The sequence below is a fragment of the Sesamum indicum genome, linkage group LG14 (assembly GCF_000512975.1).
Source record: "Sesamum indicum cultivar Zhongzhi No. 13 linkage group LG14, S_indicum_v1.0, whole genome shotgun sequence".
Taxonomy (NCBI): Eukaryota; Viridiplantae; Streptophyta; class Magnoliopsida; order Lamiales; family Pedaliaceae; genus Sesamum; species Sesamum indicum.
This window is the reverse complement of record NC_026158.1, coordinates 2,915,975-2,927,747: the sequence shown is the minus strand read 5'-3', so window position 1 is coordinate 2,927,747 and position 11,773 is coordinate 2,915,975. Positions and strand designations below refer to the sequence as shown.

Here is an 11,773-nt window from a genome sequence, read left to right as displayed (position 1 = left end):
TCTGGAAGAGCTCCTGAGTTGACCTTAACATGCAAAAATTGTGTGTGATCCTGAATAATCTGGATGTCAACACCAAACTTAGCAAAACACCAGATCTTATTGTTAGAGTTAGAAAACACAGAATGGAAGGCAAATTTGCGAGTAAAGTAAACGGCATCTAACTGTACAAAGGGTTCAAGTAGTATTAACATATCAGGTTTGTTTTCAAGAAGAAAATCTGAGAGAATTTTTTGTTTTTCCAGTTTACCTATACCTCTGACATTCCAAATAATGAGTTTAATCATTAAAATTGTGGAGAGGAGGAGGAGGCGGACCTTGTTTTGCGTCTTGTGAGTGGCTTAGGAGAGATGTTACCTTTGATTTTTTTACCTTTACCTCCAGTTTTTGGTGATTTTGCTAATATGGTGTTGCCTTCTATGGACTTGTTCCTTTTGTGCTTGTTCGAAGCTTTGGAGTCTGTAAAAATGACTTTTTGTTGTACTTCTTGCCCTTCTTGATTGTGGCCATCCATATCACTCCTGATCCCGAAGGTGTGGGTGATATTGATTGTTTCTTTCCCTCGTTCCGATACATTAGCGTCAATTTTTATTACTTTTTTTTTATTTTGTACAAAATAATTAGGGTCTGGTGCAAGAAAAATATTAAATCCCATTTAGTTGATTCTATTAAGGTTTCAAAAAAATTCATTAATTAATGTTTTCTGTAAAATTAGTAAAGGACAATTTAACATTACTTTTCTTGAGCTTGTTTTGATAAAAAATTTCTAATTTAATGTGATGCGTACTAGAATAATGGGGACTAGCCCAAAAAAATAAAGATTACCACTGCGATGCTTAAATCAGTAAAAATTATTCTAAAAAAGAATAACAGAAACTTGAATTAAAGTTAGCGTAATGGTGTAGAATAATGATAAATAGAATATATTAATGTAGAGTGCAAAATATAGGCTCCAAATAGCCTAAAAATCGAGAGAAAATGGCGATAATAAGTGAGAGTTTTAGAGTGAGGGTTGATATTACAAAATGACTGCACAATGCCTCAATTTAAAGGTAGGTACAAAGCAGGGCAAGGAAGTTGTTGAGGAGAGTTTTATGACAATTGAAAACATTTTGAGTTTGCTATTATTCAGAAAAAAAATCATTTGTGATTTCGACTAGATTGATTGAGATACGTTAGGTGTATTGAATCTTGCCATATACGGTAGAAAATCCAGGAGGAATTGGTTACTCGTGCCAGCTCATTTGTCGTCAATCTACTAGGAATCGCCAGGAGATATTTTAGGATGACGTGTCCTGATGTGTTGGCAAGTCATATGACGTATCCGTCCAGTTATATGATGTAGTGTTCTGTTGGAATGAGTTTGTTTCTTGGATCTGCCAGCTCAGTTAAAATGCAGCTAAGCCTGTGGGCCTTTGTTCCTTGTTTATGGGCCTGCTGGGCTCATAGCCAGGTGAGATAATGTGTTTTGCTTGCGGGCTTAGTCCATAAATAGCTTAAGGGGTATTGTAATCTATTTATATATTACACAATTAATTGAACCATTTTAAATTAATTAAAGTTGAGAACTATTAGCTATTTTAGTTAATATTCTACATCTTTAATTGAATACTTGAATTAAATATTTGTTGAATTATTTCCATTAATCATATATTAATTCAACCATTGAATAATCGAATCAAGAAGATTACCTTCTCCAGCAAAGTGTATGACCCCTTAAATTCACCCTTGTGATGGTCACGGGTTAACAACTATTATGACTTATCAAATTAAATTAATCTTATTAATTAAATTGTTTTGGATATTTTTCTAATCTATTTAGATCTAAATTAAGTTTAAATATAATTTTAAAAATCTAGGCAATATTTGAATAAATTTCATTATTGATATGTTAGATTGAGTTAGAATTTGTTCCAATTATACTACAAATTCATGGGGGGCATTGAAGGCCTATTAGCTTAGTTGGTTAGAGTGTCGTGCTAATAACGCGAAGGTCGCAGGTTTGAGACCTGCATGGGCAATTATGTTATTTTTATTATTTTTTTTTAATTTTATCCTACAAAATATTTGGGATCTGGTGCATGAAAAATATTAAATCCCATTTAGTTGATTCTAAAAAAATTTCAAAAAATTCATTAATTAATTTTTTCTATAAAATTAATAAAGGATAATTTGACATTACTTTTCTTGAGCATGTTTTGGGTAAAAATTTTCTAATTTAATATCATGCATGCCAGATTTTGGTAGCACCACAAGATTGAAGGATTTAAAAAAAAAATTCGAAGATCAATGGGGACTAATCTGAAAAACAAAGATTACCACTCTGATGGTTGAGTTAGTAAAAGTTTTTCTAATAAAGAATAAAAGAAACTTGAACTGAAGTGCTAGTAATGTTGTAGAATAATGGTAAATAGTATGTATTCATATAGAGTGCAAAATATAGGCTCCAAACAGCCTAAAAATTAGGATAAAAAGGAGAGAATAAGTGAGAGTTTAAAGTGAGCGTTGATGTTATAAAATGACTGCACAAGACCGCCACTTATAGGTGTGTACAAAGGTATGTACGAAAGTTGTTGAGGAGAGTCTTATGCCATTTGAAAGTCCTTTGAGTTGGCTATTATTCCAAAATTAACATTTGTGATTTGGACATAGGTTGACTGAGATACATTAGATGGACAGAATCTTGCTATGAACTCCAGTAAATCAAGGAGGAAATGGTTACTTGTAGATTCCCAGTTCATTTATCGTCAATCAACTAGAAACCACCTGTAGATATTTTAGGATAACGTGTCCTAATTTATTGGCAAATTATATGACGTGTCTGTCCAGTTATATGATGTAGTGTCTGGCAGAAATGAGCTTAGTTCTTGGGTCTACCAGCTCAGTAAAGTAGCAGGTAAGCCTGTGAGCCTTTCCTCCCTATTTATGGGCCTGTTTGACTCATAGCCAGATGAGCTAATGCTATGCTTGTGGGCTTAGTACATGAAATGTTTAAGGGGCATCATAATCTATTTATATATTACCTAATTAATTTAACACTATTAAATTAATTGAGGTCAAGAACTATTAACTATTTTAGTTAATATTCTACATCTTTAATGAACATTTGAATTAAATATTTGTTGAATTATTCCCATTTATCATAAATTAATTCAACCATTGAATAATCGAATCAAGAAGATGACCTTCTCTGGCAAAGCGTGTGACCGCTTAAATTCACCCTTGTGATAGTCACGGGTTAACAACTATTATGACTTGTCAAATTACACTAATCTTACTAATTAAATTGTTTTGATATTTTTCTAATTTGTTAATATCTAAACTAAGTTTAAATATAATTTTAAAAATCGAGGCAATATTCGAACAAATTTCATTATTGATATGTTAGGTTGAGTTAGGATTTGTTCCAATTATGTTACAAATTCATGGGTGGGGGATTGAAGGCCTATTAGCTCAGTTGGTTAGAGCATCGTGCTAATAACGCGAAGGTCGCAGGTTCGAGACCTGCATGGGCCATTATGTTATTTTTTATTACTTTTTTTTTATTTTGTCCTACAAAATATTTAGGATTTGGTGCATGCAAAATATTAATTCCCATTTAGTTGATTCTAATATTATTTCAAAAAAAATCAATAAACTAATTTTTTCTATAAAATTTGTTAAGGACAATTTAACATTACTTTTCTTGAGCATGTTTTGATCAAAAGTTTCTAATTTAATCTGATGCATGTCAGATTTTTTGTCACACCACAAGGTTGAAGGATTTTAAAAAAAATTCGAAGATCAATGGGGACTATCGCTAAAAAACAAAGATTACCACTCTGATGCTTAATCAGTAAAACTTATTCTGAAAAAGAATAAAGAAAACTTGAATTAAAGTGCGAGTAATAGTGTAGAATAATGATAAATAGTATATATTTATGTAGAGTGCAAAATATAGGCTTCAAATAGCCTAAAAATCGGGAGAAAATGGAGAGAATAAGTGACAGTTTTAGAGTGAGCACTGATGTTACAAAACGACTGCACAAGACCTCCATTTATAGGTCTATACAGAGCAACGTACGAAAGTTGTTGTGGAGAGTCTTATGCCATTTGAAAGCCCTTGAGTTGTTCATTATTCCAAAAATAACATTTGTGATTTGGAGTTAGTTTGACTGAGATACATTGGGTGAATTGAATCTTGCTATGTACTCGAGAAATCGAGGAGGAATTGATTACTAGTAGATTCTCAGTTCATTTGTGGTCAATCTACTAGGAACCACCTATAGATATTTTAAGATGACGTGTCCTAATTTTGTGACAAGTTATATGACGTGTCTCCAGTTATATGATGTAGTGTCAGGCCGAAATGAGCTTAATTGTTGGGTCTACCAGCTCAGTAAAGTCTTGTTGGTTCACGAGCTCTTACTTTAGTTCTTTTCATTTCGTATGCAGTGATGAAGCGAGGTCCTTTTCTTTGAGGTCTTGGACCATGCGCCTATCATGACGTGAAGGGTTTTTTCCTTAAGATCTCAGACCTTAGTAGATCTAAGATGAGACCACATAGGTAGGGATTGAGAAATCGCCCTCTACCCAGCCAAAGTTCGAGAGAACCACGTGGATATAAAGACTTGGTATACACAGTACCGACGCGAGCATAATGCTTATTTCGGTGGTGATCTAAGCGTGTGAGAGCTCTGTATCCAGCACCACCCAACCCACTCTGCAAAGAGTGGAGAACCTCTTCACAGGGTACATATGTTGTAAAGCAGCAAGGCCAAATGGATGATAGGTAAGCCTGTGAGCTTTTTCTCTCTGTTGATGGGCCTGTTGGACTCATAGCCAGATGAGTTAATGTACTATGCTTGTGGGCTTAGTCAATGAAAGATTTAAGGAGCATCATAATCTATTTATATATTACACAATTAATTGAACACTTGAATTTAATATTTGTTGAATTATTCCCATTAATCATAAATTAATTCAACAATTGAATAATCGAATCAAGAAGAAGACATTCTCAGGCAAAGTGTGTGACCCCTTAAATTCACCCTTGTGATAGTCACAGGTTAACAACTATTATGACTTGTCAAAAATTAATCTTACTAATTATATTGTTTTGGATATTTTTCTAATTTTTTTAATATCTAAACTAAGTTTAAAGATAATTTTAAAAATCTAGGCAATATTCGAACAAATTTCATATTGATATGTTAGGTTTAGCTAGAATATGTGGCAATTATGTTACAAATTCAAGGGTGCTATTGAAGGCCTATTAGCTCAGTTGGTTAGAGCATTATGCTAATAATGCGAAAGTCGCAAGTTCAAGACCTGCATGGACCATTATGCTATTTTTATTATTTTTTTTTGTTTTGGCCTACAAAATATTTAGGGTTTGGTGCATGAAAAATATTAAATCCCATTTAGTTGATTCTAATAAAATTTCAAAAAATTTAATAATTAATTTTTTCTACAAAATTAGTAAAGGACAATTTAACATTACTTTTTCTTGAGCTTGTTTTGATAAAAGTTTTCTAATTTAATCTGATGCGTGCCAGTTTTTTGGCACACCACAAGGTTGAAGGATTTTGAAGAAAATTCCAAAGTTCAATGGGGACTAGCCTTGAAAAATAAAGATTACCACTCTAATGCTTAAGTCAATAAAAAGTTATTCTAAAAAATAATAAAAGAAACTTGAATTAATATACGAGTAATGGTGTAGAATATTGATAGATAGTATATATTCATGTAGAGTGCAAAATATAGGCTCCAAATAGCCTAAAAATCGGGAGAAAATGGAGAGAATAAATGAGCATTTATGTGACAAAATAACTGCACAAGACCTCTATTTATAAGTGTGTACATAGCAACGTAAGAAAGATGTTGAGGAGAGTTTTAAACCATTTGAAAGTCCTTTGAGTTGGCTATTATTTAAAAAACATGTGTTATTTGGACTTAGTTTGAGTGAGATAAATTAGGTGGACGGAATCTTGCTATACACTCCAGAAAATCAAGGAGGAATTGGTTACTTGTAGATTCCCAGTTCGTCAATCTACTAGAAACCACCAGTAGATATTTTAGGATGATATTTCCAAATTTATTGGCAAGTTATATGACGTGTCCGTCCAATTTTATGATGTAGTGTCCGGCTGAAATGAGCTTAATTCTTGGGTCTACCAACTCAGTACCATAGCAGGTAAGCCTGTGAGTCTTTCCTCCTTACTGATGGGCCTGTTAGGCTCGTAGAGAGTTGAGCTGATGTGCTATACTTGTGAGTTTAGTCAATGAAAGGTATATGGGGCATCATAATCTATTTATATACTATACAATTAATTTAACCCCATTAAATTAATTGAGGTAAAGAACTACTAACTATTTTTGTTAATATTCTACATCTATAATTGAACACTTGAATTAAATATTTACTGAATTATTCCCATTAACCATAAACTAATTCAACCATTGAATAATCGAATCAAGAAGATGACCTTCTCTAGCAAAGTGTGTGACCCCTTAAATTCACCCTTGTGATAGTCACGGGTTAACAACTATTATGACATGTCATATTATATTAATCTTATTAATTAAATTGTTTTGCATAACTAATCAAATAATTCAAATGAAATATAGAATTAGAAATATATAGGATAGAAAATATACAAGGGCAAACAAAAAGAATTTCAAATGTCATGTTATTTTTCTAATTTGTTAATATCTAAAATAAGTTTAAATATATTTTAAAAAATCTATACTCTTCAGTTCAGCTTGACTTTGTTGCAATGATGTTACAAATTCATGGGGGGCATCGAAGGCCTATTAGCTCAGTTGGTTAGAGCGTTGTGCTAATAACGCGAAGGTCGCAGGTTCGAGACCTGCATGGGCCATTATTTTATTTTTATTACTTTTTTTTTATTTTGTACAAAATAATTAGGGTCTGGTGCAAGAAAAATATTAAATCCCATTTAGTTGATTCTATTAGGTTTCAAAAAAATTCATTAATTAATGTTTTCTGTAAAATTAGTAAAGGACAATTTAACATTACTTTTCTTGAGCTTGTTTTGATAAAAAATTTCTAATTTAATGTGATGCGTACTAGATTTTTTGTCACACCACAAGGTCAAAGGATTTTCAAGAAAAGTCCTATGAACAATTGTGACTAGCCCAGAAAAATAAAGATTATCACTGCGATGCTTAAGTCAGTAAAAGTTATTCTAAACAAGAATAACAGAAACTTGAATTAAAGTGAGAGTAATGGTGTAGAATAATGATAAATAGTATATATTAATGTAGAGTATAAAATATAGGCTCCAAATAAAATTGAAAGAAAATTGGAGAGAATAAGTGAGAGTTTTAGAGTGAGCCTTGATATTACAAAATGACTGCACAATCATCTATTTATAGGTAGGCACAATCATCTAAATACAGAAGGGCAAACAAAAAGAATTTCAAATGTCATGTTATTTTTCTAATTTGTTAATATCTAAAATAAGTTTAAATATAATTTAAAAAATCTAGGCAATATCTTCAGCTAGACTTTGTTGCAATGATGTTACAAATTCATGGGGGGCATCGAAGGCCTATTAGCTCAGTTGGTTAGAGCGTTGTGCTAATAACGCGAAGGTCGCAGGTTCGAGACCTGCATGGGCCATTATTTTATTTTTATTACTTTTTTTTTATTTTGTACAAAATAATTAGGGTCTGGTGCAAGAAAAATATTAAATCCCATTTAGTTGATTCTATTAAGGTTTCAAAAAATTCATTAATTAATGTTTTCTGTAAAATTAGTAAAGGACAATTTAACATTACTTTTCTTGAGCTTGTTTTGATAAAAAATTTCTAATTTAATGTGATGCGTACTAGATTTTTTGTCACACCACAAGGTCAAAGGATTTTCAAGAAAAGTCCTATGAACAATGGGGACTAGCCTAGAAAAACAAATATTATCACTGCAATGCTTAAGTCAGTAAAAGTTATTCTAAAAAAGAATAACAGAAACTTGAATTAAAGTGAGAGTAATGGTGTAGAATAATGATAAATAGTATATATTAATGTAGAGTACAAAATATAGGCTCCAAATAAAATCGGGAGAAAATTGGAGAGAATAAGTGAGAGTTTTAGAGTGAGCGTTGATATACAAAATGACTGCACAATCATCTATTTATAGGTAGGTACAAAGCAGGGCACAGAAGTTGTCGAGGGGAGTCTTATGCCATTTGAAAACATTTTGAGTTTGCTATTATTCAGAAAAAAAATCGTTTGTGATTTCGACTAGTTTGACTGAGATACGTTAGGTGGATTGAATCTTACCAACTAGAAAATCCAGGAGGAATTGGTTACACGTGCCAGCTCATTTGTCGTCAATCTACTAGGAATCACCAGGAGATATTTTAAGATGACGTGTCCTGATGTGTTGGCAAGCTTTTTGACGTGTCCGTCCAGTTATATGATGTAGTGTTCCGTCGGAATGAGTTTGTTTCTTAGGTCTGCTAGCTCAGTAAAAATGCAGGTAAGCCTGTGGGCCTTTGCTATCTGTTTATGGGCCTTTTGAGCTCATAGCCAGGTGAGATAATGTGTTTTGCCTGTGGGTTTAGTTTATAAAAAGTTTAAGGGTCATCATAATCTATTTATATATTACACAATTAATTTAACCATTTTAAATTAATTGAAGTCAAGAACTATTAACTATTTTAGTTAATATTCTACATCTTTAATTGAACACTTGAATTAAATATTTGTTGAATTATTCCCACTAATCATATAATAATTCATCCAGTGAATAATCGAATCAAGAAGATGACCTTCTCTAGCAAAGTGTGTGATGACACCTCAAATTCACCTTTGTGATAGTCACGGGCTAACAACTATGGTAACTTGTCAAATTAAATTAATCTAATGAATTAAATTATTTTGAATATTTTTCTAATTTGTTAAGATCTAAAGTAAGTTTAAAAATAATTTTAAAATCTAGGCAATATTGGAACATATTTCATTATTGATATGGTGGGTTCAGCTAGAATCTGTTTCAATTATGTTACAAATTCATTGGGGCGATTAAAAGCGTATTAGCTCATTTGGTTAGAGCATTGTGCTAATAATACGAAGGTCACAGATTCGATACCCGCATGGGCCATTGTGTCAGTTTTATTACTTTCTTTTGATTTTGTCCTATAAAACATTTAGGGGGCCATTGTGTCAGTTTTATTACTTTCTTTTGATTTTGTCCTATAAAACATTTAGGGTTTGGTGCATGAAAAATATTAAATCTCATTTAGTTGATTCTAATAAGGTTTCAAAAAAATTATTAATTAATTTTTTCTATAAAACTAGTCAAGGACAATTTAACATTACTTTTCTTAAGCTTGTTTTGATAAAAAATTTCAAATTTAATTCGATGCATACCAGATTTGTTTCACACTACACGGTCGAAGGATTTTCAAGAAAAATCTTATGATCAATGGGGACTAGCCCTGAAATAAGCCACTAAAGTTATTCTAAAAAAGAATAAAAGAAATTTGAATTAAAGTGAGAGTGATTGTGTAGAATAATGAAACAATATATATTCATGTAGTGCAAAATATAGGCTCCAAATGACCTAAAAATTCGGAGAAAATTGAGAGGATAAGAGAGAGATTTAAAGTGAGCGTTGATGTTACAAAGGGACTGCACAAGGCCTCTATTTACAGAGCAACGTACGGAAGTTGTTGAGGAGAGTCTTATGCCATTTGAAAGCCCTTTGAGTTGGCTATTATTCAAAAAACACTATTTTTTATTTGGGCTTAGTTTGACTGAGATACATTAGGTGGACTGAATCTTGCTATGTATTTTAGAAAATTCAGGAGGAATTCGTCAATCTACTAGGAACCACCTGTAGATATTTTAGGATAACATGTCCTAATTTTTTGAAAAGTTATATGACGTATCCATCCAGTTATATGATTTAGTGTCAGGCCGAAATGAGCTTGTTTCTCGGGTCTACCAGCTCAGTAAAGTAGTAGGTAAGCCTGTGAACCTTTCCTTCCTACTGATGAGCCTGTTGGGCTCATAGCCAGTTGAGTTAATAGGCTATACTTGTGGGTTTAGTCCATGAAAAGTTTAAGGGGCATCATAATCTATTTATATACTACACAATTAATTTAACCCTATTAAATTAATTGAGGTCAAGAACTTAGTTAACATCTACATCTTTAATTGAACACTGGAATTAAATATTTGTTAAATTATTCCCATTAATCATAAATAAATTCAACCATTGAATAGTCGAATCAAGAAGATGACCTTCTCCGGCAAAGTGTGGAACCCTTTAAATTCACCCATGTGATAAGGAGATAATTTGTTCATTTGCGATATCATAAGGGGATTACTTGCATTTTTTTCTATTAAAATATATACACAAATATGCACATCAATCCACATATTTACTATATAATCATATTCAATTTTACAAAGCAAACTCATATCTCATGCAGATATGATGTTGCATTTGATTTTTCAGACCAAATAACTGTCTTTTCAATTAAATTAATACAAACAAGTTCAAAGTTTCAGAAATAAATATCACAATATAACTTTATAGTCAGCTAAGGAATACCATATAATCTATACTGATTACAAAAGCATAATCAAAATCTTTCAAGAAGAGAAACATATACAGTGAAAGAGTTTCCACGTTCCAAATGATCTTGAAACTTGAAACATTTGAACTGAAAGTCCAAAAATCTCCTTCATGCAAGCGTTGGATCTGATCACAATCTGTGAATTCATCCCTTGCAGCCTCTTCGCTGTTCAATTCAAGCGAAGATTTGGTCCTTTTTAGTGCAATTCTGGAACCCTAATTCTGTTGGAAGCTCATCACAATCTTCCCACGTACCACAGGTAGATTTCCTTTATTTTCTCCTAATTCCATCATGAAATTCAGTTTCACGACTGAATTGGAATCCCAATTCCCTGAATTTCTCCGCACTGCCCTATTCTTTTGGTTTTATGTTTTTAAATTCAATTATATGTAAGCCCAAGTGAAGATTCTTCAAAGTTGACACTTCTCTTGTTGATTTCAATAAGAGATCATATTTTTTTTATTTTGTGGTTTCCAGGAATTTTAAATGGAAGACGGGACAACGATTGAAAGGGAAGTCTCTAATGATCACACTGTGGAAATTGCTGCGGATGAAGCGTCGTCAAAGATTTCTCAGCTGAAAGAAAGGATCACTGATCTTGAAAACGAGAATGGTACAATCATTCGGGAAAATAAGGAATATAAACAGAAAATTGAGGAGTTGAAATCCTCTGTCAGAGATTTAAGCGCTGAGAATGTGGACTTGAAAAAGCAGGTGAACAAAGTGCAGTCAGAAAATAAGGCCTCACAGGTTGTGGTAGCTCGAGCTGCAAACCTTGAAACCGAGGTGTCAAGGCTGCAACATGACTTGGCAGCTGCGATGAGTGATTTGAAAGAGTCATCTGAGGAATTGTCGGACTTGAAGAGGGATTTGGTGGGGATGAAAGTTAGGGAGAAGGAGAAAGATGTTAAGTTGGGGGCCGTTGAGATGGAGAAAGCCTTGTTGGTGGCTAAAGTTGAGAAGTTGGCTGGGGGGGAGAGTAGTTTGAGGGATGAATTACAGGTGAAGGAAAAGGAAATCCGAGGTTTAAAGAAGAATGTTGAGGAGTTGGAAGTAGTGGTGGGGAGTAGTAAGAATTCGGAGAAGTTGAAGAACGAGTTGGAGAAGACGATTGAGAAAATGAAAGCTGAAATTAGTGTTCTAGAGCATAGTTTGGATGAAAAAGAGAAGGTGATTAGTGGGCT

At 32.8% G+C, this 11,773-nt stretch overlaps 1 protein-coding gene and 4 non-coding genes across 5 annotated transcripts in view; all 5 read left to right on the top strand.

The window, feature by feature from the left end:
- TRNAI-AAU lies at nt 1,945–2,018 on the top strand. Its single transcript has one exon. It is a non-coding gene; the product is annotated as a tRNA-Ile (tRNA).
- TRNAI-AAU lies at nt 3,440–3,513 on the top strand. Its single transcript has one exon. It is a non-coding gene; the product is annotated as a tRNA-Ile (tRNA).
- TRNAI-AAU lies at nt 6,787–6,860 on the top strand. The gene has a single exon. It is a non-coding gene; the product is annotated as a tRNA-Ile (tRNA).
- TRNAI-AAU lies at nt 7,551–7,624 on the top strand. Its single transcript has one exon. It is a non-coding gene; the product is annotated as a tRNA-Ile (tRNA).
- LOC105177059 overlaps nt 10,619–11,773 on the top strand; it is a 4,324-nt gene continuing 3,169 nt past the window's right edge. The window contains exons 1-2 of the mRNA XM_020698836.1: nt 10,619–10,848; nt 11,067–11,770. Coding sequence (XP_020554495.1) covers nt 11,076–11,770 — 695 coding nt within the window. The 5' untranslated portion in view covers nt 10,619–10,848; nt 11,067–11,075. The remainder of the gene's footprint in view (nt 10,849–11,066; nt 11,771–11,773) is intronic.